General features: G+C 40.9%; 5 protein-coding genes across 7 annotated transcripts; 4 read left to right on the forward strand and 1 right to left on the reverse strand.

The window, feature by feature from the left end:
• The first annotated feature begins 747 nt into the window (after positions 1 to 747).
• Positions 748 to 3,597, forward strand: LOC125218186 (uncharacterized). Of its 3 annotated transcripts, none has more exons than XM_048119811.2 (2): positions 748 to 952; positions 1,325 to 3,597. In XM_048119811.2, exon 2 carries the CDS (start codon positions 1,431 to 1,433, stop codon positions 3,447 to 3,449), a length of 2,019 nt encoding a protein of 672 aa, XP_047975768.2. In that variant the 5' UTR covers positions 748 to 952; positions 1,325 to 1,430; the 3' UTR covers positions 3,450 to 3,597. The 3 variants fall into 3 exon arrangements, with proteins under 3 accessions (XP_047975768.2, XP_088921744.1, XP_088921720.1); XM_089065618.1 differs by having other exon boundaries at positions 1,393 to 3,597; XM_089065594.1 differs by having other exon boundaries at positions 749 to 952; positions 1,390 to 3,597.
• Positions 3,598 to 6,025: 2,428 nt separating this feature from the next.
• Positions 6,026 to 9,400, forward strand: LOC148933681 (putative inactive disease susceptibility protein LOV1). Its single transcript, XM_089063303.1, has one exon. The coding sequence runs from the start codon at positions 6,238 to 6,240 to the stop codon at positions 9,190 to 9,192; it is 2,955 nt and encodes a 984-aa protein (XP_088919429.1). The 5' UTR covers positions 6,026 to 6,237; the 3' UTR covers positions 9,193 to 9,400.
• Positions 9,401 to 9,814: 414 nt separating this feature from the next.
• Positions 9,815 to 17,598, forward strand: LOC125222530 (uncharacterized). The gene is made up of 13 exons (XM_048125197.2): positions 9,815 to 10,261; positions 11,030 to 12,374; positions 13,043 to 13,258; positions 13,340 to 13,560; positions 13,923 to 13,997; positions 14,131 to 14,202; positions 14,293 to 14,391; positions 14,756 to 14,827; positions 14,896 to 15,010; positions 15,882 to 15,950; positions 16,108 to 16,399; positions 16,509 to 16,584; positions 16,713 to 17,598. Exons 1-13 carry the CDS (start codon positions 10,127 to 10,129, stop codon positions 17,088 to 17,090), a joined length of 3,165 nt encoding a protein of 1,054 aa, XP_047981154.1. The 5' UTR covers positions 9,815 to 10,126; the 3' UTR covers positions 17,091 to 17,598.
• Positions 17,599 to 17,664: 66 nt separating this feature from the next.
• Positions 17,665 to 21,748, reverse strand: LOC125222531 (Pentatricopeptide repeat (PPR) superfamily protein). Its single transcript, XM_089062897.1, has 3 exons — positions 18,620 to 21,748; positions 18,463 to 18,521; positions 17,665 to 18,287 (listed from the first exon to the last, which is right to left on the reverse strand). Exon 1 carries the CDS (start codon positions 21,722 to 21,724, stop codon positions 18,620 to 18,622), a length of 3,105 nt encoding a protein of 1,034 aa, XP_088919023.1. The 5' UTR covers positions 21,725 to 21,748; the 3' UTR covers positions 17,665 to 18,287; positions 18,463 to 18,521.
• A 2,026-nt stretch (positions 21,749 to 23,774) lies between these two features.
• Positions 23,775 to 27,662, forward strand: LOC125222532 (U-box domain-containing protein 44-like). Its single transcript, XM_048125200.2, has 4 exons — positions 23,775 to 24,060; positions 24,864 to 25,424; positions 25,509 to 25,818; positions 25,895 to 27,662. Exons 2-4 carry the CDS (start codon positions 24,870 to 24,872, stop codon positions 27,472 to 27,474), a joined length of 2,445 nt encoding a protein of 814 aa, XP_047981157.1. The 5' UTR covers positions 23,775 to 24,060; positions 24,864 to 24,869; the 3' UTR covers positions 27,475 to 27,662.
• Positions 27,663 to 27,954: the final 292 nt, after the last annotated feature.

The raw sequence follows: 27,954 nt of genomic DNA on the forward strand, positions 1-27,954 counted from the left end.
TCTTCATTTATTTTCTCTCTCTCCATCTATATTTAATGAATTCTGAATCGTCTTTCTCATTCTCGGTCCGACGAGGAGATATCTCATTCTTCTTCCGAAGAGGAGGTACCTCCCGCTCCCACCGGATGGGATGTCGCGGGTTTCGCCAACAACCCAGTCAACAACTATATCTCCCGTTTCATACAAAGCGAGCTTGCTCGAATGCAGCAGCCACCCCAACGGAGAAATAAAACAATTAAATTAGCTAGCTTTATTATATACAAAAATAAAACAATTAAATTAGTGATGATGTAAAAATGAAATGTTGAGTTAGGGAGAAATAAGGGAGAAACCATTGGAGCAGTTGGTTAAAAGTTGGCTAAAAACTGGGGATAAATTATGGTGCTGACGTGGCGCTGATGTGGCAGGAGTTAGAGAGAAATAAGGGAGGTTTTAGGGAAACTATTGGGAATGCTCTAAATCAGTTTTTTCTTTATTGAACCAATTTATGGTTGTATATAATGGGCTGAATAGTTTTTTCCAAAAAAAAAATCCGTTAGCGCCAACTTAAGCATTAGAACGCTCACTATTCGACAAAAAACAATGAAGGAAATGGTAGTCTTTCAGCTGCATTTTTCCACAAAACAAAAAATTCGAGTTTTTTTACTTCTGTTACAAACTTAACTACACATATATTGATTGGTTTTGTAGGTATGGACAAAATACACGAAAAGACTGCTTTTTTTTTCTTTTTTTTTTTATACCTTTTAAGTTGGAAACAGACTATTTTTTGTAGTTCTATCCGATTTCGGGTAAAGATGCTGTTTTTATCTCAACTCTAGCAAATGGGTAAAATAGTTGAGAACTTTTTTGCAATTTCTGTGTAGTTTTGTAGAAAGATCATCAATGGTGGAGCAAATTCTAAGTTGCTTTTTGGCTGAAACAGTTTGATAACGCTCTCATCAGATATCAGGTACATCTCCCTTGTTTCTTCTTTACTTCCTTTGTTGAGCTTGGATTCGTGTGTGTGTGTGTGTGTGTGTGTTATTGACAAGAAACAAGAGAAATATTAGAACGTTGATGAGTAGGTCTGACAAAGGGATGAGAAAATTCCCTCAAAAAGGTGAAATAATCCAAACTACAGAAACACTTTGTTTGGGTTGATGTAAGATGTTTAGGCTCTGTAATTAGATCTTTTTCCAATTTTCTTGCTTTGGTTGTGAAGCTATGATCTAACTTGAAACAGAACCTGATGATGCTGTCTATTTGTCTCTGGCTAAAATGCTACTACCTGCAGTTTGATTGAGCTTTCTTCTTTTCCTTTTTTCTTGCTTGGGTTGTGAAGCTATGATCTAACTTGAAATAGAATCTGACGATGCTGTCTATTTCGTCTTTGGCTAAAACGAATAGTAGTTGGGGTTTTGATTCTTGTTGAGAAGAGGAGAAGCATTATGGAGGGAGTGCTGGATGTGCTTCCACTAAGTTTGATGACATTCTTCGACGAATGGGAAGTCAGGGTGTCCATCATCCTCAGCCTCGTCTTGCAGATTTTGCTGATCACTCTGGGTGGTCGCAGGAAATATATATGCAGAGTTTGGATCCGATTCATTCTCTGGTCTGCTTACTTATTGGCAGATTGGGTGGCTGTCGTCTCGCTTGGCATTATCTCGAAGAACACCCTTGATAAGTGCCACAACAAGATTAATGATGAACCCGGGATTGAACTGAGGTGGTTCTGGGCTCAGTTCTTTCTGCTGCATTTAGGCGGCCCCGACACCATCACAGCGTACTCTCTTGAAGACAATGAGCTGTGGCTGAGACATTTGGTGGGGATGGTGATTCAAACTGGCCTTGCTTTCTATGTACTACTTGTTGCTTCCCCCGGCTCGGATTTGCTTCCCTCTTTGAGTGCCCTCATCTTTATAGCGGGTGGAATTAAGTACGGAGAGCGTTTGTCCACGCTCTGTGCAGCCAATAGTGAGAATTTCCGTGACTCTATGCTCCCAGAGCCTGATCCGGGGCCCAACTACGCGAAATTCATGGGGGAATACGCGTTGAAGGAGGCTGAAGGGTTCAGTGTTAGTGTGGATGAGGTTGAAGAAAGACATGTTCCTGCTCAGCACAATTTCCCCAATGAACCAGGTGTACGAGAAGCTTATGACCTATTCTTGACGTTTAAGCGCCTCTTTGCTGACACAATCTTGAGCTTTCAAGATCGTGACAGAAGCACATCCTACTTCATGACGCTGTCGGGGGAGAAAGCTTTTGAGGTTGTTGAGATTGAGCTTGGATTCATGTTTGATGAGCTCTACACGAAAGCATCCACAGTCTACAATCTCACGGGATGTTTCCTTAAGATGATTACTTTCTCGCTCATGCTCATTGCATGGATGGTGTTCATCTTCATGTGCGATAAAGCCAAGTACAAGGTGTTGGACTTGGTGATCACTCACTTGTTGCTTGGGGTGGCTGTCTTCTTAGAGATATACGCTGTTAGTGCTCTCGTGAACTCAGATTGGACGCGTAGGCTCAGGGTAAGTGACAGAAGTCGCAGAACAACTAGTTTTGCTCGCGCAATTCTATGGTTTCAGAAGCCAGTCAAGAAGAGATGGTCGGAGAAAGCTGCTCAACACAATCTACTTGATCTTTGTGTCGGAAACAAATTTGCAGTGTTGCCTAGAAGTATCCGAAAGGTTACTAGAATCTATCACTACTTCGAAAAGCAGTGGCACAAGTCGTTTGTCGACGTCGGCAGAGATTTGAAAGAGCTAATATTCGAGGAGTTGAAGAGCTACACAAATTGCTCTGCTGCTGCTATGTGGAATAGAAGGGGAAGTTTCACTCTTAAAAAGTATCCCTCCCTCCGTCTTGGTGAGATGAAAGAGATAGAATTTGACCAGAGGATCCTCCTCTGGCACATCGCTACGGACCTCTGCTATTCGCTGGAACCACCCGACAACGAAAGCAGGGAGGCTGAACTTGCAGGCCACAGCAAGCACATATCTGAATACATGCTGTATCTCCTCATTGTCTACCCTTTCATGCTGCCAATGGGGATCGGGATGATAAGGTTCCGGGACACGTGTGCTGAGGCAAAAGTGTTTTTCAGAGAGAGGGGCGTGACCACGAAAGGCGAGGCATGCAAGAAGCTGCTGGAAGTGAGCACCCAAGTGACACCGGCTAAAGTGAAGGGCGACCGGAGCAAAACTGTGCTGTTCGATGCTTGTAAACTGGCCAAGTCTCTCTTAGATGTGAAGGTACAGTCGCAGAGGTGGGAGATTATAAGCAAAGTGTGGGTGGAGATGCTGGCTCACGCCGCCACACATTGCAGCGGACACCATCACGCCCACCAGCTGCGGAAGGGCGGAGAGCTGCTCAGCCATGTATGGCTTCTCATGGCACATTTGGGCATCACTGAGCAGTTCCAGATATCTAAAGGTCATGCTAGAGCTAAAATGCAAGCAAAATAGTTTCTTGCAACCTTTGCTGATTTTTTTTTCCACTAAAACTTGTACTCTGCTTAGGATTTGTGCATGCTTTTATATATCATGGACACACACTTGATCTCATAAAGTTGTGTGATATTTGATTTGGTAATAGACATAGACATGCATGCAATTCCTTCTCTCTTTTTTTCTTTTTTGTTATAAAAAATATTAGTATTCTATTAGTAAGGACTACTAAACCCTAATACTATCAACTGAGGACAATGATAAAAACAACTTTATGAGATAAAGAGATAAATGTTGAAGATAGAGAAGAATAGTCCATTTTGGTTGCGAATGTGAATATTTATTCTCCATCACACATTTTGGCTATTCACTAAATTTTGTGAGAATAAAAGATAATGTTGAATCGACTACTTTTTATAACATTGGAACAACTTAAAGCACTGAAGATGGGATAATAGTCAATTTTTGTTGTTATTCTCCATCTCACATTTTGGCTATCCTTCCACAATAAATTATCTGAGATGAAATCATAGTGAGCCAAGCGAAATTATAAATCTAAAGCAATATGTTAGTAGCAAATTTATAATTTTGTTCATATCAGTAATTACAAATACTCCTGCCATCCCTCGAAGGCTCAAAATTAGTCCATTTTCATTTTAATAATAAGTTTTATTTCTATAAACAGGTAAAAATATTTCAACAGTAATTTTTATGGGACAAGGAAGTAAGGGAGTGATCAATTGCTGACTAATTAGCAATCTCAAATTAAGACTAAATCTTAGCTATTAGATTAGAAGATTTAGTGATTGAAATCACATGTATTATATTTTTAATTAAAAAAATTAATAAATAAAATTAGAGGGTATTAATGTCAATTCCATCTCATTAAAATCATCTTAAAACTTTAAATTTACGTAACTCTCTCGATTTAAATTATTTTTTCGCAAAAAATATATCAAATTAAAGATAATTTTATAAGGATTCCAACGAGATCTCAATTGCATATGTTCCGACGACGTTCGGATGATGAAATTTGGTATTTTTTATTTTAGTTTTCGTAAATGTTGATAACCAGATTTTTATCAACAAATACATCAAAAAATCTCAATAAAACCATGTAAAAATCTCAATAAATATGTGTTGATATTTTCTTGTACAATGTTGATATTCTTATGTCATAATGTTGATATTTGTAATACACTATGTTGATATAAAAAGACATTCACGAAAATTATCATATGATAACATAATGACGATATTACCCTTTTGTTGATATTTTATCTACTATTTATTGAGATTCGTAAGATTTAATCTCATCCACTTATTTTAAAATCTAAGGGTGGAGATTTGGTCTTAATTTTGGATTAGGGTGCTATAAGCATTAGAATATGACCCGAAGGGATTATTTATCATAAGATATGAGTTTGGATTTAAATATTAATAATGCCCCACAGTAGGCCTGTCAAAATGGATATCGGGTATTGGATACCCGATATCCAAATCCGAAAAGTCGGATAATTGGATACCCGAAACCCGATTTTTCGGGTATCGGATCGGGATAGGGTAGTGAGAATTTTGGATTATCGTGTATCGGGTTATCCGATATCCGATCGGGTATACCCGAATTATCCGATTTATTTTCTAAAATTAATAAAATAATATTTTTATTATAATTAAATGTAATATAACTTCTTAACTATAATTTAATTAATACTTAATAGTTAGCATGTAAGATATGTAATTTAATTTTTTTAATTAAATTTTAATTTCATTGACTTGTGATATTTATAATTTTGAATTTTTTGATGATATTAATGTTAGATCTTGATTCTTATGAATTATTGAATTGTGATATTTATAAAGGATGAATGTTTGAACTTATGAATTTTGATGGTTATTGATTTACTGTGGATAGGATAAAAAATTTAATATGTATAACTTATGAATTTTGTGTTTTTCAAAGTTTGTAGTTATTTTCTTTTAAATTCGAACTACTACAAGAATTTTGTATTCCTAAAAGTTTGTAGTTATTTTCTCTTAAATTTTAGCTACTATAAGAATTTTGTATTTATAAAAGTTTGTAGTTATTTTTACTTGAATATTAGTACTTCAACATTGTATTAAATTTGAATTAAATAATATTAAATAAATTCTAAAAGTTCGTAGTTAATTTAAAAAAAAAAATTAAAATCACAATTGGAACTGGATACCCGATTTTTCGGGACTGGATACCCGAGTCGGATATTCGGGTACCCGAAATCAAATTCGAGTCGGGTATCGGGTATTGAATTTTGAGAATTTCGGGATCGGGTACCCGAAAATTTCGGATCGGGTATCCGCGGGTACCCAATTTGGCAGGCCTACCCAACAGTAAGTCTGTTCACACGATGCTTCCTAATAAATTTATGCTTTCTTTAACCAAACAATAGGCAAATACAAAAATCAGAAAGTCTTAATATTTAGTATTTTTATTTTCATTTTCTTGAATGGGAAAAATCAGAAAAGTCTTGGTTCAATCCAATAATTGTACATGATAACATGAATGCCCCACCCTCCCTATCATCTTTAACTTTTTTCACTTCTCTCTCTCTCCCTCTCGTCACTGCAGTACACACAACAAGTATTACATTCATCATAAAATCAAGCAATAACTACTCCAGACCAGTTAAACATCTTCATTCTTCTTCAACTCTCTTCTCTCTCACACACACACACACATATACAGATACTGCATCCATCATAAAAGCAAGAAGGCACAAGTTGTGATCACTAACCTTCACTTTGTTCCAACACATTGTGATCATCAATGGGTGAGAACATGGCTGTAGATGCAGTTGCATCTGTGGTGCTCCAGAAGCTAAGGGAGTTGATCAAGGACAAGTCCTTCGCGAGCAGCAAGATCATCGGCTATCACCTCAGGGAGATGGAGCGGATCCTCAAGGATACGAGCTGGCTCTCCTTGGTTGGTGCTGCAGATAAGAAACCAAATGCGGAAGAAATCAAGAAACTGAGGAAGGAGTACCTAAGCCAAATCTACTCAATCGAGGACTCCATCGAGTCCTTTGCTCTTCGCTTCACCCGCCAGAGGAAGAAGCACGGATTCCTCGTGAATCATGCTCGCTTCCTCAAGAAACTCCCAGCTCTCCCAATGCTCGACTACAAACTCCGCAATATTAAGACGAAAGTTAAGAAGCTCAACATGCGAACAAACAGCCTTGAAGGCAACAGCACAGTGGAAAGACCGGAAATCAGACAGACTCCTACACTTTCTTTCAGTCATAAAGAAATTCAAGGTCTAAGCTCAAGCATGAATAGCGTGGAGAGCAGAACAAACAGCCTTGAAAGCAGCAACATAGATGGAAGACTGGAGATTAAAATGGCTCCTACACTTTCTTCCATTCGTGAAGAAACTCAAGACCTGAGCTCAAGCATGAAGCGCGTCAAGAGCAGTCCCGCTTTAGGAAACATAAAAGAAAGGCCAGTAAATCTACACAAGAACCACTCCTTCAAAGTGCTCTCACGCAGTGATGCCTCAATGATCCGAGAGAGGTATGAGCATTCGAAGCTCATGTATAGTCACTCCTATAATGGGAAAGGACTATCCATGGTCGGATACCAAGGCAAGGTGGGAGATCTCCTGCATAGGCTGGAGGATTCGGATGACCTGATAATCCCAATTGTAGGGGAACTGGGCTCAGGCAAGACGATGCTGGCTCGTGCCGTCTATGGAAACAGAAGCATCAAGAACAAGTTCAAGCCTGCTGCTTTGGTGAACATTTTCAAGGAATCTACGGTAACGGACATCCTGCTTGCCTTGCTGAACCAGGTGAAGAAGAAATCGGAAGTGCAAGATGCAAGCGATGAGAAGTCCCTCAAAGACAGTCTCAAGAAGGAACTCAATGGTCGGGTATACTTGGTCGTGTTGGATGGAGTTCAGTCATCGAATCAATGGGAAAGACTTGAAGATGCCTTCCCAGATCAACAAAATGGGAGCAAGATCATCCTTACCACCCGCGATGAGCAAGTAGCGATGCATGCTGATCCAATGGAGAGGCAGATGTATAATTTGAAGAAGCTCGGCCCTAAAGAGAGCTGGAAGTTGTTCATGACAAAGGTGGGCTCACTGACAGATCCAGAAAACTCTCTGAAAGAGAAGATTAATGATGTTTGCAAGGGGCTGCCTCTGAACATTGTTCTGCTCGGCAGTCTGTTGTCAATGAAGGAGAGAGGGAAGTGGTCTGAAATAGTCAAGAAGATCGATAGAAATTGGCAAGCCTCAGACATTATGAACTTGAGCTACAATGATCTGGATCACCATTTGAAACTGTGTCTCATCTATATGACACTGTTTCCCAGAGAACTCGACATTCCAGTGAGGAGGCTGAAACGGTTGTGGCTTGCTGAGGGATTCATAGAACGACAGAATGTAGAGTTCCAAGAAGATGGGGCGCAAGAGTATTTCAAAAAACTGGTGAAACGCAGCTTCATAATGGTGTCGAAACAAAGGTCAGATGGAAGTGCTAGAACGTGTCGGTTGCAAGGAGCTCTCCATGACCTCTTGTTGGAACAGGCGCGGGATATCCGCCTTTTCCATGTTCATCCTGTATCAGATGGTTCTTGCGAAATGAGGAGACTTGTTGAATATGCTGATGCTGGGAATGGTCCACTTGAGCCTTGTCAAACTCGACATGTCAGGTCTTACATATCTTTCAACCCACAGAAAAAGGATACTCCAGCAAAGTATGTAAACTCTCTTGTTAGCAAAATGGGAAAAGGGCTCGGCTTGCTAAGGGTTCTTGATTTGGAGGGAGTCTACAATCCTAACTTGCCCGACAACCTAGGCGACTTGTTCCATTTGAGGTATTTGGGATTGAGATGGACTTTCTTGGACAAGCTTCCTAAATCAGTTGGTGAACTCCCTTATCTCCAAACGTTAGACTTGAAGCATACACGTATAGACAAGATCCCGACCACCATTTGGAAACTGAAGAATCTCCAGCATCTCAATCTTGATGAAGTCCATCTAGACAAGGATGCGCCTCTGCGTTGCCGAGAATCATTGCCTGATCTCCTGACACTTTGGGGATTATCAGTCAGCCACGAGAGCCCGATCAAAAATGGTTTGAGCAAGATGAAACACCTGAGAGAGTTAGGCATTACTTTCCAAGACAGAGGTCAAGGTCAATCTACAGATGCTTTGGTGGGGTGGATTTCTGACCTAAAGGATCTTCAATCATTGAGGCTGCGATCCAAAGATGATTGTGGGAATCCTTCAGATCTTAGTTTAAGGCCGTTTTCAGGCTTGAAAAAACTTTCTCACATGAAGTTACTTGGGAAGCTGCAACAACTTCCAGCCTTGGATCAGTTCCCACCTCATATTAAGGTTCTCACATTATCATTGACGTTTCTATCCGAAGATCCCATGCCAACTCTTGGACAGCTCCCGGATTTAACAGTTTTGAGGCTGCTCGGTAACTCATTCGTCGGGGAGGAAATTGTCTGCCCGAGTGAAAGCTTTAAGAATCTTGAGGTTCTAAAACTCTGGTTGCTCTGTGATCTCAAGAAATTGAAAGTCAAAGACGGTGCAATGAAGAAACTCAAAGAGGCCAACATTCGAAGGTGTTCCAACCTCGACAACTTTCCAACCAGCTTGCTGGAGCAGGAAACTTTCCAAGATTTGATCTTGAACAACATGCCCCCTGAATTCAAGAATAATATTGAAGACAGGTATCAGAGCAAGGTCTCCACCAAAGATTTCTAAGGACACCATAGTGCTCAACATTAGGGTGATTCTTTGAAGAATGTCTTAATAGACTACTTATTAATGAGGATTGATTAAATTCATGTTCTGTTTAATGTATCTTAATCTCCAAAAAGAAGTAAATGGATTCTGCAGATTGTATCAAACAGCTGGTGTGTGCAATTTTTGTATCTATAGGTTTGCTCTTCAGATAATTCCGATTCAAGTATCAGTGTCTCTACACAAATTAATTTCAACATATTTTCTGCAATTGACCAAAGAGCTAATCATCCAAAAGCCGCAATTGGCTAAAAAATGCAGTTTAGGATTTTACAAGACGCAGATTAAATGGACATAGGCAAGGATCATGAAATGTATCTGATGATTTCAGCTCATGAGAAGCAGAAATCCTCACTAAAAACACCACATCAATTCACCCACAATCACGTATACATCTTGAATCACGATGAACAACACCAAAAACACGGAATTAATCACCTCAAAAATACGAAATTGCAGCTCGCTTTTCCTCCATAATTGAATTATTTATAAATATATAAATTATTTCCAAATTTTGATGTCTAACTACTGTATTTAATTTAATTTTTATCAAAACTGTGCAAACCGATGTTGTACTTTGTGACGTCCAATGTTGTACCTTATGAAATTCCCCACAAAAAAATATTACGACCAACAAAGCTATAGGGAAGTTTAAATCTACTATTCGTTAAATCGTCTCTCTCTCATCTCCAATCGCATCATCTTCCCCGTCTTTCTCCTCCGATCTGTCGTGGAATTCCCCCAATTTTCTCACCAACTGATTACAATTTGCCAATTCCGAGCTCTTTTTGAGCTTTGAGCTGACTGCGTCGCGCATTTGGAGCTATAGGTACCGGTGGAAGTGATATTGATGGAGTAATGCGGTGATCTAGGGTTTGGAGAAGGGACAAAAGAAATGGCGGGAGCAAGTGCGGAAAAATTCGAGGAGTATTTCCAGAAGGCAGATGCGGATCGCGACGGCCGGATCAGTGGAGCTGAGGCGGTGGCGTTTCTGCAAGGATCCAATTTGCCAAGACAAGTTCTTGCGCAGGTCAATTTGATTACTTATTTGTTTTGTTTTATAGCTTGATTTGGGTATTCTGCGAGTTTTTCGCAACTTAGCGTTAGTAATTTTCGATGGCATGTGGAATCCGTCATTCAAGTTTAAGCTTTTCTGTATCTAATCATCGAGGATTTGGATGTTTAGGAGTTTTGATCTTTTTTTTGGGATGGGAGGTGATGTTTGTTAGTAGTGCTGGTTTGGATTTTGAGAGCTGTATTGAGTGATGAACTTTTGTGAGTTACAGCGATGTTTGTAGTACACCGAACAATTGAGTTGGATTGCTTACTTCCTATTAGAAGTTTATACTCAATATGGAAGAGGCTTAAAGTGGTTTTTATGTTTTTGCTGGTGACTGCGATAATCATGATTGAGAGATGGCATATGATTAGTCTTTTTGCAATGTTGTAATTATGTTATAATGTGCATTTGGTAAACATAGCACCTCCATGATAGATGAAGTTGGTATCATTGAATTGGAGGGCTTTGCTTTTGATTTTTGTGTGGGTTGTTTCATACGTTATGTCTATTTGCAAAAGTTGGACCTCTCACTTTCCTAACTGATTGCTGTGGGGCGGGATGCATCGGAATACTAGGATCATTATGTAAATTTATTAAACTGTTCTTGATGGTAGCTGTCTTACACTTTGGCGATTGTTGAGACTGGCAGCTATGTCAAAGTGGCCGTCTATCTTATCCTGGTTTGTTTGATGATTATATTGTTCTGGTGTTCATTCAATATTGAAATTTTTGTTGCAGATATGGACAATCGCTGACCAAAATCGCACTGGCTTTCTCAGTCGTCCTGAGTTTTATAATGCTCTTAAGCTTGTGACAGTGGCTCAAAGCAAGCGAGAGTTGACGAAAGATATTGTTAATGCAGCCTTATATACTCCAGCTTCTGGAAAAATCCCACCTCCCCAAATAAATGTACCTGCTACACCTGGACCACAGCCAAGCCCAGTGGCTGCTTCACCATTGACACTGGTGGGGTCGACTCCGCAGCCATCTTCTCAAAATCTTGGATTCAGAGGGCCAGCTCCTCCTAGTTCCAGCTTTAACCAGCAACCAGGAACAGTTCTGTCAACTTCGGGCATGACCCAACAACTTAGACCAATGCCTTCTACTACTGGCATGAACCAGCAGTTTGGGATGGTACCTTCAAGTTTGGGAGTGAACCAGCAGCTTTTACAGGGACAGTCTGCCAGTCCAATAAACCAGCAGTTTGGGCAGGCCCCACCCACAAACACAAGTATGAACCGGCCATTTGGGCAGCTGCAACCTTCTAGTACTGGAATGAACCAGCAGTATGGCCAGGTACCCCCAAATACAAACCCACAAATTTTCCACTCTCACAGTAACCTGATGAGACCGCCTCTATCCATGGCTACTGGTCCTGCTTCGTCTCAACCTCAGGCTTCCGGTGGTCTAAATGTTTCTGGAGGCATGACTGGCGTAGGTCTTCTGAACACAAATAATGGTTGGTCGGTTGGGTCTGCTTCTGGTGTACCTGCTACACAAGTCTTGGATAGAGGAGTTAATCCATCCATATCAGCAGTTGGTCCAAATTCCCAACACCCTCTTTCATCTTTTTCAGGTGCCAAAGATCCTCAAGCATTGGCTAGTTCAGGTATTGGGCCTAATTCGTCTGCCATGTTTGCTGGTGATCTGTTCTCTGCAAATCAGTCTTCATCCCAAAAAGTTTCTTCTGCTCTACAACAACCTATAAGTAGCCTGCCTACATCTTCTGCCGCTCTCCCTGTTAGTTCGAGTGTCCAGCCTTCGGCTAAGCCTGATCCTTTTGAAGCTTTACAGAGCACTATCAGAAAACCATCTGCTGCAGTTCCAGCTGCACAGACACAGTATGTCCCCAAGTCTAATCAGCAGGTTCCAACCCAAATTACTTCCTCAGGCTTGACACCTGGACTTCAAACAGGTATGGAGAATGCAACATCAGGGACCTCACAGATTTCATGGCCAAAAATGACACGAGCTAGCATTCAAAAGTATGCAAAAGTTTTTATGGAACAAGACACCGACAGAGATGGGAAAATTACGGGTGATCAGGCGCGTAATCTATTCTTGAGTTGGAGACTGCCAAGAGGTATGAAGTTCATTCGCTATATTCATACCATGCTTCTTGAATGTGCTTATGACGTGAAGCTTTCCAATGGTTTCTACTTTCTACTCAAAAAGTCAAACCATTAGGATTAAATTTGCAATACACATAAGAATTAAAATACTTATGTTCTGCATCACCATTCCATGATGAGCTTTTCTGGTCATCTGGTGGATCACCTAAAATAAAATACTTATGCGGTTAATGGTTATGCCGTTTGCAATTCTCGATTGCTATTTGATTGCAAATGGAATTCTTTTGTATTGTCTCGTTCTGCTTTCCGGAAATATTGTGGAATTTCATGAAGCACATTGGTGCTTGCTGATTATGTGGTTATACATGTGCACAAACCGTTTGAAAGGATGTCATATATAACATATTATAAAGATGCTAATATATACCAGGAGTATAGATTGAGATGTCTCTATTTAAATTTGTTGTATTGTATTTATGGATTTCTGATTGGTCCAGAGATGAAGTGGAAATACAACTATGGTTTTCTCTGCGGTGATCTTACTTTATTTATTCTCTCCCCGTACCCTCTTTCTTCAGTTCTTGGGTGTGTGAGTGTGCTCTAGAACATTGAAAATCTACCTGGGCGTTACTGTATTAGATAACAGCACACTTACCAATATATATGTTATCATTTCCAGAGGTCTTAAAGCAGATTTGGGATCTATCAGATCAAGACAGTGATAGCATGCTCTCTTTGAGGGAGTTCTGCATTGCCCTCTATTGGATGGAGCGGTACAGGGAAGGAAACCCTCTTCCATCTGTGATCCCAAACAGTGTCATGTTGGACGAAACTTTAGTAACTTTGGTAGGTCCACCTACAGCTTATGGGGGCATGGCATGGAGTCCTGCTTCAGGTACTGACTGGCTTGCGCTTGTGTTATTTTAAAGCATCCTTCAAATTGTTCCATGATGTTTGTTTTGTCTCTTGGTTTCAGGATTAAGACAACAACAGGGTATACCTGGTTCTCAACCAGTTTCGCATGCTGGTTCAAGACCACCAATGCAGCCAGTAGTTTCTCAGGCTGATGGATCAATGCAATTCAATCAGAATTCTGGAGGGCGTACATTAGATAACTCACATGGAAATCAACACAGTAATGGGCTGGTCAATTCTTTGGATGTTGGGGGCCAGGAAGCAGCAGAAGCTACTGGAAAGGTATCTACAGCCATGATGTCATCCCCATGCATCTTTTGTTGTATGTAGGATTATTTTTCTGATTTAAGTGTTCCCAGCCATTATACTTTGTCTTGTTGTCATGAGCGTGCTTGAAGATTTGTATATCTCCATTTTATTGCTAATTATCTATATTTTCGGTGGAAAAGATCCAATTAATAAGATTATTTTTTGCCATTTTCTCTCAAACTAGCTGAAATTTCAAATAAATTTTGATGAAGATTTTTACCTCATGTAAGGATGTTAGCACACACCATTTTTCTTTGTAAACTTAAAAAATTAATGTCTTTATGAGCTGCAAGTTCTGTAACATGGTCTAACAAGTTTATTGTGATGAGTGCTAGGTTGACAACAAGGACAATGTGCTTTTGGATTCCAGAGAGAAGCTTGAATACTATCGGACAAAAATGCAAGACCTTGTACGTCACTGCACTCGCTAACTATTTGTTTGCTCTTCGCCATCATTGTAATCATGTATCACCACAGTTAATTACTACATTTGATGTGTATGATTTACAATAATTTTTCTTCTTTATCAAAATTATATTTCAGGTTTTGTATAAAAGTAGATGTGATAATCGACTTAATGAAATCACAGAAAGAGCTAGAGCAGACAAGAGCGAGGTATGTTTGGAATTCAAGATACATGCTTTAACACTTGATTCCATTACCTTCTTGTAGTCACAATATCATTGATTATTATTTAATTTCCAGGCTGAGTTGCTGGAGAAGAAATATCAAGAAAAATATAAACAAGTTGCAGAAATCCATTCAAAGTTAACTATTGAAGAGGCTTCCTTTCGTGATATTCAGGCAATTTTTACTTGGATCCTACTGCTGGTCTTGTTCATATTGTCCACTTGTTTGCTTGGCTGATTGTCGATTGTCGAAGCTTTATGAATTATGATTGCTCAGTTACTTAGAATTGTATTGAGGTCTCCCCACTCACATCCCAATGATTGCCATCAGCATAGTTGAAAGTTGTTATCATCATGTTGTTCTTCATAGTGTTACACTGCATCTACCATCACTTTCCTACGAATCAACCTCAATAGATCAAAACAGTATGATCACCGACAGCCAATATGATTATGGTTAATGTGTATCCCACTTGAATATTTCTCCCTCTAGCAATTATCATTTAAACCGATTCAAAACCAATATTACATATTTACAGGAGCGGAAGATGGAGTTACAACAAGCAATCACAAAAATGGAACAAGGTGGAAGTGCTGATGGTATTCTTCAGGTTAGTACTGCCCCTTAGCTAGGATGGTGATTGATCTTTTACATGTTCTAATACATACCTGGTTTTAGGTGCGTGCTGATCGTATACAATCCGATCTTGAGGAACTATTGAAGGCATTGGCTGAACGTTGCAAGAAACATTCTATAGAAGTTAACTCTGCAGCAATAATTGAGCTTCCCCAAGGTAATCCTGTATTATCGGCTATGAAATTTCTCTGTGTTTGCTTACCAACCCCCCCCCCCCCCCCCCCCAAACAAAAAAAATGAAGTTCTGTGTGCTGCATTACTCAATCTGATTCTTTTTCTGCATTTTTGGATTTAGTTTTCTCGTTAAGAGTTTATTGGATTCAGTTTTACATAGTCCTAAAAACAAGACTGAAAATTTTAGGGGCAAAAAACAAAGGAAGGATTAGGGCTCGTAGTCCATGATATAGGTGTTTGGTAGCAGAAGATCAGCCAATAAAAGTTTTAAAATCGGAACTAGTGGAGACATATAAATATGAAATGGAGGGAAGTTGATGAATATAAGGCTGAGGGAGACATGAAACCCATGAAATGAAGTGGTCAAGACTCGAGGCTTGAAGCAATGCTTGAGATGCACTGCTGAGAAATTTATGGAAGCTTGAGAGATTGAATATTCTGGTTGCGATTTTTTCTCATGGGCTATGGTAGTCTTAAAGTTAGTGAGGGACAACAATTTAGTAGTTAATGTTAGTCGTTGGAGCAAAACTTCCAGTATCATTGGCTACCAAATAGAGATTCAATAGTTTTTTTTTTCAAACATGAGGCCAACCAGGTATGTAGCATGCACTGAATCACCGATGTCGAGACATGGTTGAGACTATGTAGAGTTGTTATTATTACTCCTATTACCGATCTGTGTTCATACCCACGATTGAAACTATGTCAAGATGTTATTTCGTGATCTGTGTTCATACCCCTACTTTCTGTCCACTTCATCCATTCTGTAATACCTGAATTTGATTCTTTTTGCTTGATTTGAATTTAGTTCATTACTTCCTAGCCATTAAAACAAATATTTTTTTTTTCTTAAGGTTGGCAACCTGGTGTCCCAGAGATAGCAGCGGTATGGGATGAAGATTGGGACAAGTTTGATGATGAAGGTTTGACATCTCTTACCCTTGCTCTTGCAATTGCACTTCCATACACATACCCATTCTCATCCCCACATAATTGTCAAGCATCTCCTTCTCTGAAATCTGCCTTTCCAATGAATTCTTGCATTATGTCAAAAAAATTAATTTTTTTCTTTTTTTACAGGATTTTCTTTTGACGTTTCCCTTCCTGAAAATGGCAAGTCAGCATCTTTGGAGAGAGAAAATTCTTCTCCAACCCATAGTTATGCCCCTGACTCACCATCAAATGCATCCGAGCCTGAGAAACCCTTTGTTGCCGTGGCTAGTGCCTTTGATGAAGAATCAGTTTTTGGTGCAGATGAGTCAAAGAGTCCACATGGAAGTCCAGAGAGGCCAACACCATATGAAAGTCCGTCTAATGAATACTCGGATGGACATTTCAGAAAAAGCTCTGATGGAGATACTGAAACCCACAGGTTTAGTTTTTCGCCATACGCCATTGCATTACTCAGCTTTCTAAATCGTCAAACTTGTCTTGTGAGTTTCTTCATTGCGTGGTCCTTACCTTTTTTCTATGACCGACAGAGGCTTTAATGAACCTTCTTGGGGTGATTTTGATAACAATGATGATATTGATTCAGTGTGGGGCTTCAATACTAAGGCAAGTAGTTTTGCTGCCTGCTTTCTCTTATTTATTATATTTATGAAACCACAAAATCATTGCATAGAAATGATTATTTGGATCTGTATGTGATCATATCTTGATTATTTTACCATCACTACTATCAGGACCCAGATGGTGCAAAGAACGGCGAAAAATATTTCTTCGGTTCTAATGATTTTGGTGCAAGTCCTGAAAGAAGCAGCTCTCCCCGCGCAGAAAGTGCCTTCCCAAAGAGTAACCTGTTCTTTGAGGATTCTGTTCCCAGCACCCCACTTACGAGGGCTGGAGATTCTCCGAGGTACGGCAATGATTCAAGAGACCCGTTTGAGAGTTTCTCAAGATATGATTCATTCAGCCCACATGATAATGCATCATCACCCCGTGGAGAGACCCATACTAGGTTTGACTCCATGAGCAGCTCGAGGGGCTTTGACCACGGCAGCAATTATTCATTTGATGACTCTGACCCCTTCGGTTCTAGTGGTCCGTTCAAGGTTTCTTAAGATACCAGCAAAGAAATTATAGACGATCCGGGGACGTATACTCGCGAAATTACACGAACAGCAGCAACATTGAGATTTTACCAGCGTTTGATCACTGCAGAAATCAGCAATGTTTTGTATAATTGTATTGATCCGTAATGAAGATAGAGTAGGACGAAGTATTGCGTCGGCACCAGTGCGTTCTGCTTCGTGTGTACGTCTGGAAGATTATTACGAGACGCAGGGAGGATGCAGGCATTTGAAGAGTCTTTCGGTGAATTTTGTCATCTCCCTTTTCTGCTGAAGACTAGAGCTGCTTTGTATTCTATTCATCATTTTTCCCCCAAGATTCGTTTCCTTCTATTCTGTTTTGGGATTCTTATTTCTCTTTTCATTTCTTAATTCCCTTTGTGTTATTTTTTAGGGTTTGAGATGTGTGTGAATGTACAAGAAATTATCCATTAGTATGTTGTAATTTACAGACAACACACTTTGTATTCCTTTGTAATCTATATTTTGATTTACTGAATTTGCTATTGTAAATTCAAATTTTGGATCCATATATTACAACAAATATATAATTTCTTTATACCATACTCCAATTAGTTGCAAATAATTTTTTGAAGATGGATATCCTAAACAATACATAGAGTGAGAATGCTCAATAAAAAAACTAGAAAACAAAAATGGGACAGATCTACACTCATATCATCAAGAAGAATGCTGATAATATCTAATCCTTTAAGAGATTGACTGACTTAAGTAAGGAACTAAAACTCTACAAATCTTTCTTCTTCCAACTAAAACATTCATAGACCGTGCTATAAACGAGATTGAAAGAGCTTCTTTAAGAGATACTTCTTAACTACAGTTGCAATGTTAGGACAGACCTTTGGTTGCTCAACTGATTTCAACCACCTGTGATATTATGGAATGGAAGTACTCTCTATTTCATAGAGCAGCGAAGGATCTTTGATGTCATCACCGAGTATTATAATTGCCCCGTCTCTGAAGCACTGCTATGTGAACTATGCTGAGCTGCTTGCTGAGAGAGGCCTGCCTTTGGAAGTGCTTGCTCTTGAGCAACGTTCATTGTGCTCCTCGACTTCATTCAGTCACTGCCCCTGATGTGGGATCAAGCCGTTTATGGCAATTTAGGTATCAAGTCACATCCCTTTTCAGACAGGATAGTGTTGTGCACTCAAAGCACAGACGGTGCTGCATACGAGAGAGAACAAAAGTGAAGTTACTTCACAAGGCACAGTTTACTGGGGTTCGAGACAAATTTATTCGACATAAGTTGAGGATGCTCATACACGCAAGGGAAAACGATACTAGTATCATTTTTCAGTCATCTTTCCAATTTAAGTACATAACAGTATAATCAGTTTACCTTGATTCAGAAAGTTTCATACTCTAGCTGAAGTGTTGAACATATTGACAGGAGTAGAACTGCATTAATATTAGAAATTAAAAAGTATTAAATGTTATAAAATGGGAAACATAAAAAAACAATCTTTAGCAAAAAATAATAAATGAACAAGACATGCCTATGTTACCACTTGTCTTCTTCTTTTGAGATCCAACTTCTTCTTTAGAACAGCCTGTGCAAGATTTGGTTTTCCCTCTCTATTAAGTCCATACATAATCGTTCGAAAGTTGACAGTACTCGGGACAATCCCATCACGCAGCATTTCGGGGATAAGTGTGAAAGCATCCTCTGACTTGCCTGTTCCACAGAGGCAATCTATGAACATAGAATAAGTCTTGAAATCAGGCGACGGGCCTTCCCTTTTCAGACGGTGGAAAACATCCCAAGCCTCACTAACCTTCCCCAATCTCACGTAACCGCACAACAGAGCTGAATATGTGACTACAGTAGGCTGACAGCCATGTTCTTTCATTTCTTCAAGAGTAGCCAAAGCTCTGTTTGTGTCTCTATCTTTAAAGAAATGAACAATCAACGATGTATACACATGAACAGTAGGGTGAAAGCCGAGCTGTTTCATGCAATTTATCTTTTCCAACGCCTCCTCTGCCCGCCCCTGTCGTAACAAGCCATGAACAAGACTACCATAGGTATACTGCTGCAGGAGATGCTTTTCACAGCCAGCTTCATCGACTAGGGCTAAAGCTTCGTCCAGCTTCCCTGCACGACAAAGGGCCCGGACATACAAGGAGTACGACAGTGGAATCGAGAAACCAAATTTGTGTAAAGAATCAACGCATCTTCTGGCATCCGACAATCTATTGACTTCACATAAACAGCCAACATAAGCCTCAACCAATTCTTTACCCGGAACAAGCCCCGCTTGCATCATTTCCTCGTATATCTGGATCGCCTCATCAACTTTGCGGCCCTTCTTTCCACAAAGCGAGGCTATCATAGAGAAATATGTGCTTTTGGTTGGTTTACACGTGCTCAGCTTCATCTCTTTAAAACAACTCAAAGCCAGATCCGTCAACCCTGTTCGACCATACTGCATTATCATGATTGTCCACGAGTCAGCTGTTATCAAGTAGCCCCGTCTCCTCATCTCATAAAACAAGCTTTTCATCTCCTTAAAGTTTTTCCCCTGACCAGCAATTTTCATGGCCATGTTGTATGATTTCTCATTGTGACTGTAATTAGGCTGTTTCCCGATCCACGCAAAGAACTTCAAGGCAATACCGATATCAAGGCTGGAACTTCGTAAAATTTCCACAACAAGGTCAGGTGTAAACTGGAAACCGAGTCTCTCTAGCTTCTCTTGTATAGAGCACCAATCATCCGAGGATGATAAAATTAGGCGAACTTCTTGTGCATCAGGGTAGCCATCTTGTCTCGTTTCAGACTCCTCAAAGCGAGCCGGCCTTCTCTGCAGCATTGGATTCGGATCCAACTTTTCTGGTTCATTGCACTGATCAGCATTTTTTTTGTTTACGCTTCTATGAAAAGACGTACAAAACCTATTAATAGCATTCACCTTCTCTACATTTCCTTTCTTCTCAAGATAAGATCGAACCTCACTCAATATCTCGTCTACGTTACTTAGTTTGCAGACCTGCATTTCATTCAAAATCTCGACTACCTCATCTGCTTTGCATATCTTACACATCTCCTTAATGAAAACCAAATACGATTTTGATGAAGGCCTAATTCCCATCTCAAACATACTCTTAAACACTTCCAATGCCTCAGAAATCCGATTTTGCTGAACATAACCAGCTGCAACAGCAGTTATAGCCACACTATCCAATCTCAATCCCAGCCGAAGCATCTCATTGTACATCTCCAAACCCTTATGAAATTCACCCTTCCAGAAAAAGTGTTGCATCAATTTCGTGTATGTGGAGATCAAAACATTTCCATACCCTTTCGCCTCTTGAAAAAGACCGAATGCCTCAGAAACTCGATTTCTCCCCAAATACGCACTAATAAGTATTCCGTATATGTTCTGATCAAATACATTCCTCTTCTTCAGTATCTCAAGTATCTCCATCGCGTCTTCAATCCTATCTCTGCTACAAAGCCCTTTCACCAACGCCTCGAACATCCCCATATCAAGTGAGATGTCTTTATTCTCCAGATCACGAATCAACTCCAATGATTCAGTGATCTTCCCTGCTATACAAAAACTTTTTAACATCATACCATAAACTTGAGATTCGGAAATCTCAGATTTGATCATGTTTTCGCCAACCAAGCGAGCAGCATCAATATTTCCACACAATGCAAAGCATTTCATCAACTGTTTACACAAATCTACATCTAATTTCACCTCATTACGAACCATATCCTCGTAGTACTCCAATGCAATATCAGCCTTTCTAGCATTGCAGAGCGTCCGCAGCATTGTTCTGTATGCAACTGCATCAGGCTCGATACCAGCTCTCTTCATCTCCTGGAACGCCACCAATGCTTTCCCAATCCGTTTTCTACTGCCATAGCACGACACAAGAATCGTCCACGTCCTCAAATCCTTCTCACAAGCACTCTTCCCCATTTCCTCAACCAACTCCTCAACCAACCCAAACTCCTCAGCTTCCCCGGCTACATTTATCATCGCATTGAAGGTGTTGGTCGTGTGTCGAAACCCTTCTCTGCTTTTCACCCAATTGAAGAACTTTAGTCCCAATTTGGGAACTTTGAAACACTTCTTCAGCACACTGACAACAACCTCTTCATTATATCTACAATCAGCCTTTTCCAACCGTTCCTCCATGGAAAGCGAGCTGTTCTCGCACCTAACAATCCCAATCACTTTAAAAACAACCGGACCAACATCTACCGCCTCGATTTCATCCAAAGCCAAAGACTCATCATTTTTCTCATCGGCATTTCCACAAACACCTTGCAGCCTACACGGATATGCTCCCGAATTTGCCACATTTCCTTCAAAGTTTACATCTTTCATTGCTGAAAACACAAAAGGAGCGTTTCTTTCAAATTCATTGCCTTCACTATCCATAATTTTGAGGATCTCACCGAAAAGTGGATCCCCGGGGTTATTTGGATCACCATCTTTGGCTATTTTCTTCGAAGTTTTATGAGATTTTGATGAAAAATTCGAAATGCAGATGAGCTGAACAACTCGAGGTGACAGAAATTGAGAGTTCGACAAAATTTTGTATGAATTCGAATTCAAAATTCCACATTTAAATAAGGTCTTCATTGTTATTGGCAACAATTGCTTAACTTTACTTTTATAATCATGGGCTAAGCGAATTTGCACAAAAAAAATAACTGTTTTGTTGTGATTTTAATTAGGAATGATAAATCCTAGTACTCCCTCCGTCCCAGTCCCATGCTACTCGTACTTTTCATTTTAGGCCATAAATTTAAGATTGATTTTTTTGTATAATTAAGTTAGAATTTTAAGTGTAATGAGACGTCACTTAATAAAGGACCTCTTAACTTAAACTAACATATTAATTAAATGCATTAATTCTAACTTAAACTATAAAAAATTTAAGGAGTTTGTGACGTGCCGAAAAGTAAAAGTGCAAGTAACATGGGAAGGAGGGAGTAATTTATTTACAATTTTATCAATTAATAATTGTCTGCCGCCGGAATTAGACTTTAACAAAAAACATTAATGTTTAACATGTGTTAGAGCACTCCCAATGGGGGTGGCGAAAATCCGGCGAAAAATCGCCGGATATCGCCGACTTATCGCCGGCCATTGGGAGGATTTCGGCGATTTTTCGGCGAAAATCCTACCGATTTTACGCCAAGCGGCGTTTTTTTCGCCGGATTATCGCCGAGCGATCGCCGGCCACTGTGGGCGACGCTCGGCGATAAATCGGCGATATTTAATTTATTTTTTTTTTTCGGCCCAACGGCTATTTTTACATCCCACCCCTATAAATATTTCCTCCACTTCCTCCATTCATCACCCACAATCTTCATTCTCTCCATTTTCAATCTCTTCTCCCAATCTTCAATCTTCATCAATCTTCCAAAAATTATGAGCTTTTGGAAGAAAAATTCCCGCTCGGGTAAGGGTAAGGGTAAGGGGAAAGAGTCGAGTTCACAAATTCCCAACACGGATGAAGCAAACGAGCAGTGGATGCACTCGTTGTTGGCGATGGGTTCTCCTCCCGGCCAACTTCCATACGCGGGTCCGTCTCCTTTGCAGACTCCTCCGGCGCAGATGTACACGCTGTACTTCACCGGCGGCGGGACCCCTGAAGAAAAGGCGGCCCTCTGGAAATGCATCCAAAGCCTGCAGATTACGATGGGCCTCGATCCCGACGCCCCTCCGGCCCCTCCGTCTTAGTTTTTTTTTTTTAAAATCTTTGTTTATTTGCGTTTTTTATTTGTAGTTTTTTTTTTCTCGTTGTATTATATTTTCCAATGATTAATACAACGATGAATTGTTCATTATTAGTCTATTTATTAAATATATTTGTAGGGAAAATTAAATAATATAAAAAATAATGATGTAAAAATGAAATGTTGAGTTAGGGAGAAATAAGGGAGAAACCAATGTAGCAGTTGGCTAAAAACTGGGGATAAAATGTGATGCTGATGTGGCGCTGATGTGGCAGGAGTTAGGGAGAAATAAGGGAGAAATAAAGGAGTGCCATTGGGAGTGCTCTTACACAGATAAAAAAAAAATGGATTTATTGTATTCTTATCTAACATAGTCAAATCATGATATTTTGTGGATGGATTTTAAGCATAAATCAAGTGTTTCTTTAATACAAGTATATTTAAATGTGCACTAGCAAATAATGGTTTGTTTTATGACCTTTGAGAATATTAAATCAAGAATATTCACTTTATTCAATCATTTCATCTATGTATGGAATAATTTAGAAAAATTATAATTTAATACAATTTCAATTATAAAGATCATATAACAAATTAAAATTTGACCAAAATACATCAATTTCATTTTCAATAACTATTATCCTCTAGAATGAATATTGTGTTTTTATTTTATTCAAATACCAAATAATCTTGTCCCACAAATTCCTCCCTTAGCCATGTTCACAAATCAAAGAAATTACTACCAAAATAGACCAACGCCTAACTAATTTTCCCATTTAAAGAAATCCGACAACTAAATTCTAATCAATTCGTCACAGCTCTACGTTGGTATAACATTCATAAAAAAGAAAAAAAGCAGTTAACAAAGAATAAGTGACTACTCATTTCGCAGTCAACTCACACTTCCACCTATTATTACCTTTGTTTCCACCTATTATTACCTTTAAACAAATCATTCAGTTGATTGAAATCTGTATCACTGTAGTTCAACTTTAATAATCAGATAACACTCCAACAAAACGATCTTTCTTGTTTTCTTCCCCTTTGTCTTTTCCCTTCACCTTTTCTCCAACAGCTGCCACCTCTTCTCCTTTCCCATCTCCGCTCCATGATTCAAGATTCATGGAGGAATCTGAAGTTTTGATTTTTCGCAAGTGGCCTCAATTTTCTTGACCTTTTTGTTGCACCGATTTGGGATTTTTCTGCGCCCACCAAAGCTGTGACCTTTTCGAGGTAATGGATCTGTGTTTTCTTGCAAGATTGTAGCTTTTTTGGGGTTTTGATTGAATGTTTTGATTTGGTTGGATTGGATTGGGAGTTTCTTGATTTTGAGCTTGTGGGGTTGGATTGGTGCTCTAGTTTAATTTAGGGTTTTAGGTCAGCTTGATTTTGAGAATTCTTGCAATTTTGCTTTGAATTGGTGTTGAATTAGCTATTGCAATAAGTGATCATAGTTGATTCCTAGTGAATTTATTATGAATAGATGAAAGTTTAGGATTTATTTGTTTTGTGCTCATTTTCTTGTTGTTTAGTGGCGGATCTAGACTATCAGTAAGTATCTTAGGTGGACTGGAGTAGGAACTAGAACACGCGATTCGAGCTGGAAATCGTAGTGAAAGAATGTAATGTGAAGTGGCTTTTATAAGAAAATCTTCACCTTGAGAATAGTGCTAAGGTGTGTACATGAAAGTTAGGATTGATGTGAGTAAAATTTACTTCTTGTCTTGTGTTTGGCCATTCGGGGATGATCTAAAACCCGATCACGAGCTCTGTTACCAATATCCTAGGCGTAATAGGACTATGTATGCGCTTTAATTTGTATCATGCGTGACAGATTGTTATGTTTTATGTCAATATGCGTTTGTTGATATCTTACATGCTTATTTAAGTGATTTTTGTGGTTATTTTGATGGATATGAACCCAAGCATGAGTTTTGTAGGCACGATAGGAGCTAGGACTGCATGAATAATCGAGGTGGAACGATGTAATGAAGTGTTTCTTGTGTTGATAATTTTGTTTTCTTTCCTTTCTCTAGGCTTCTATGGCAGGAAACTGGGACTCGAGCTACGAGCAGGGGGGGCAGTCAGATGACAGCCACCATTTCGACAGATTACATCTTGAGCCGATCTACGACGCATTCATATGCCCCTTGACGAAGCAGGTGATGCGAGATCCTGTGACCTTGGAGAACGGGCAGACATTCGAGAGAGAGGCCATCGAGAAGTGGTTCAAGGAGTGCCGGGAGAACGGGAGGAAGCTGGTGTGCCCGTTAACGCTGAGGGAGTTGAGAAGCACAGAGCTAAATCCGAGCATAGCGTTGAGGAACACGATTGAGGAATGGAACGCGAGGAACGAGGCGGCTCAGATCGACATGGCTCGTAGATCCTTATCCCTGTCGACCCCGGAGAGTGATATCATACTGGCTCTGAAGTTCGTCCAGGACCTCTGCCTGAAAAGCCACTCGAACAAGCATGTGGTCCGCCACGCGGAGCTGATACCCATGATTGTCGACGTACTGAAGAGCAGCAGCCGGAGGGTCCGGTGCAAGGCTCTGGAAACGATTCGGATCGTGGTGGAGGACGACCCTGATAATAAGGTTGTCGGAGGTTAACATTTGTTGCGTTTTAGTTGCTTACCTCAGTTGGTTTTTCCATTGGCTCATGGTGTTGTGGTTTTGCAGGATATAATGGCAGAGGGCGACACGGTAAGAACGGTGGTGAAGTTCCTGTCGCACGAGCAGTCGAAGGAGAGAGAAGAAGCTGTTGCTCTGCTGTATGAGCTCTCTAAATCAGAGAGACTCTGTGAGAAGATTGGATCAGTAAATGGAGCTATTCTCATATTGGTAGGGATGGCTAGCAGCAACTCGGAAAATGTCTTGACCGTCGACAGGGCTGAACGGACGCTGGAAAACCTCGCTCATTGTGAGAACAACGTGCGACAGATGGCCGAGTGTGGCAGATTGCAGCCCCTTCTGCACCTGCTACTCGAAGGTGTGCGTTCTATTAATATTCCATTCCTCGACTCTCGTCGGAGGTTAACTCGTGTTGTGGTTTTGATCTCTTGCAGGATCCGCAGAGACCAAACTGTCGATGGCAGCATTGCTCGGTGAGCTGGTGCTGAACAATGAGGTGAAGGTCTTCGTGGCGAGGACGGCTGGCTTCTCACTGATCAATCTGATGAACAGTAGCGATGTGAAGTCGAGGGAGGCCGCGTTGAAGGCTTTGAACCAGATCTCGTCGGATGACACGAGCGCGAAGGTCCTGATTGAGGCGGATATCCTTCCGCCCCTCGTCAAGGATCTCTTGACCGTCGGGGCCAAGCAGCTGCCGATGCGGCTGAAGGAGGTTTCCGCAACGATTCTTGCGAATGTAGTGAACTCGGGTTACGATTTTGACTCGATCGAGGTTGGGCCGGACCACCAGGTCCTCGTGTCGGAGGAGATCATCCATAACCTCCTCCATCTCATCAGCAACACAGGCCCTGCGATTGGGTGCAAGCTTCTCCAAGTGCTCGTAGGGCTCACCAGCTCGCCCTCCACCGTGTACAGCGTCGTTTCCGCCATCAAAAGCTCCGGCGCTCTCATCAGCTTGGTGCAGTTCGTCGAGGCGCCTCAGCGAGATCTGAGGCTCGCCTCGATCAAGCTTCTTCAGAACCTCTCACCGCACATGGGGCCGGAGCTGGCCGACTGCTTGCGCGGCGCCTCGGGACAGCTCGGTAGCCTGATCCGAGTGACGTCGGAGAATGTGGCGATAACGGAGGAGCAGGCTGCGGCGGCCGGGCTATTAGCCGATCTCCCGGAGAGAGACGCTGGCCTGACGAGACAGATGTTAGACGAGGGCGCTTTTGAGCTCTTCATCTCGAGAATAACGAGAATCCGGCAAGGCGAGACCCGAGGGAGCCGGTTCATGACTCCGTATCTCGAGGGGATCGTCAAGGTTCTATCGAGAATCACATTCGCCCTATCCGATGAGTCAGGTGCCGCCCGTGCACTTTGCATTGAGCACAACCTCGCCGCCCTTTTCATCGACCTCCTTCAAATGAACGGCCTCGACAACGTGCAGATGGTGTCCGCAATGGCCTTGGAAAACCTATCGCAAGAATCGAAGAACCTGACGAAGCTGCCGGAGTCCGTCCCTCCGGGCTTCTGCGTCTCGGTCTTCTCTTGCCTGAGCAAGCCTCCGGTCATCACCGGACTCTGCAAGGTCCACCTCGGCAAGTGCTCGTTGAGAGAGACGTTCTGCCTTTTGGAAGGGCAGGCCGTGGACAAGCTCGTCGCGCTCCTCGACCACACCAAGGAGAACGTGGTGGAGGCATCGCTCGCGGCTGTATGCACCTTGTTGGACGACGGAGTGGACATAGACGAGGGCGTCCATGCGTTGCTCGATGCCGAAGGAGTGAAGCCTATACTCGACGTGCTGCTTGAGAAACGGACGGACAGCCTGAGAAGGAGGGCCGTCTGGGCCGTCGAGAGGTTGCTGAGGAACGAAGAGATCGCCTACGAAGTGTCGGGCGATCCCAATGTCAGCACGGCCCTCGTGGACCTGTTCCAGCACGGAGACTTCCGGACCCGGCAGATTGCCGAGCGCGCGTTGAAGCACGTGGACAAGATCCCAAACTTCTCCGGTATCTTTGCAAACATCTCTTGATGAATTTGGAATCAATATAGTTTGTGAAGAAAGTATTTAGTTGCAGGTAAATAACTTTTGTTTTTCTTTTGTATTGATTGAACATTTTTTTCTTCCCATTTTTGGAATGTATCTGTGTTTATTGCAATAATTCCTTGTTGTATTTTGTTTACTAGTCTTAATATAAAGATTCTGCACTGTTTTCACAACTTGAGATTTTTTATGGCTTTATTGATCTTGATTTGGTAAAATTGAATGAGTAGACAAATTGCATCATTGTACAAAAGAATTCAAAACATAATACGAAAGATTGGCAAACTGTGACAAAAACTACCAATTTCATTAGAAATGATCAAGAAAAAAGATTAAGCCATGGTTCATTTCTTCAAATCTACCTCACTTACAAACGCAGAACAGCCATCGATTTGGTGATGCGCGAAGACACGTCGAGATCGCGAGCCGCGTGATTCCTCGAGACATGTCTCCAGCCGCTGCCGTCAC

Source organism: Salvia hispanica, chromosome 1 (assembly GCF_029641045.1).
Source record: "Salvia hispanica isolate PSC_SH4W2 chromosome 1, Shi_PSC_v1, whole genome shotgun sequence".
Taxonomy (NCBI): domain Eukaryota; kingdom Viridiplantae; phylum Streptophyta; class Magnoliopsida; order Lamiales; family Lamiaceae; genus Salvia; species Salvia hispanica.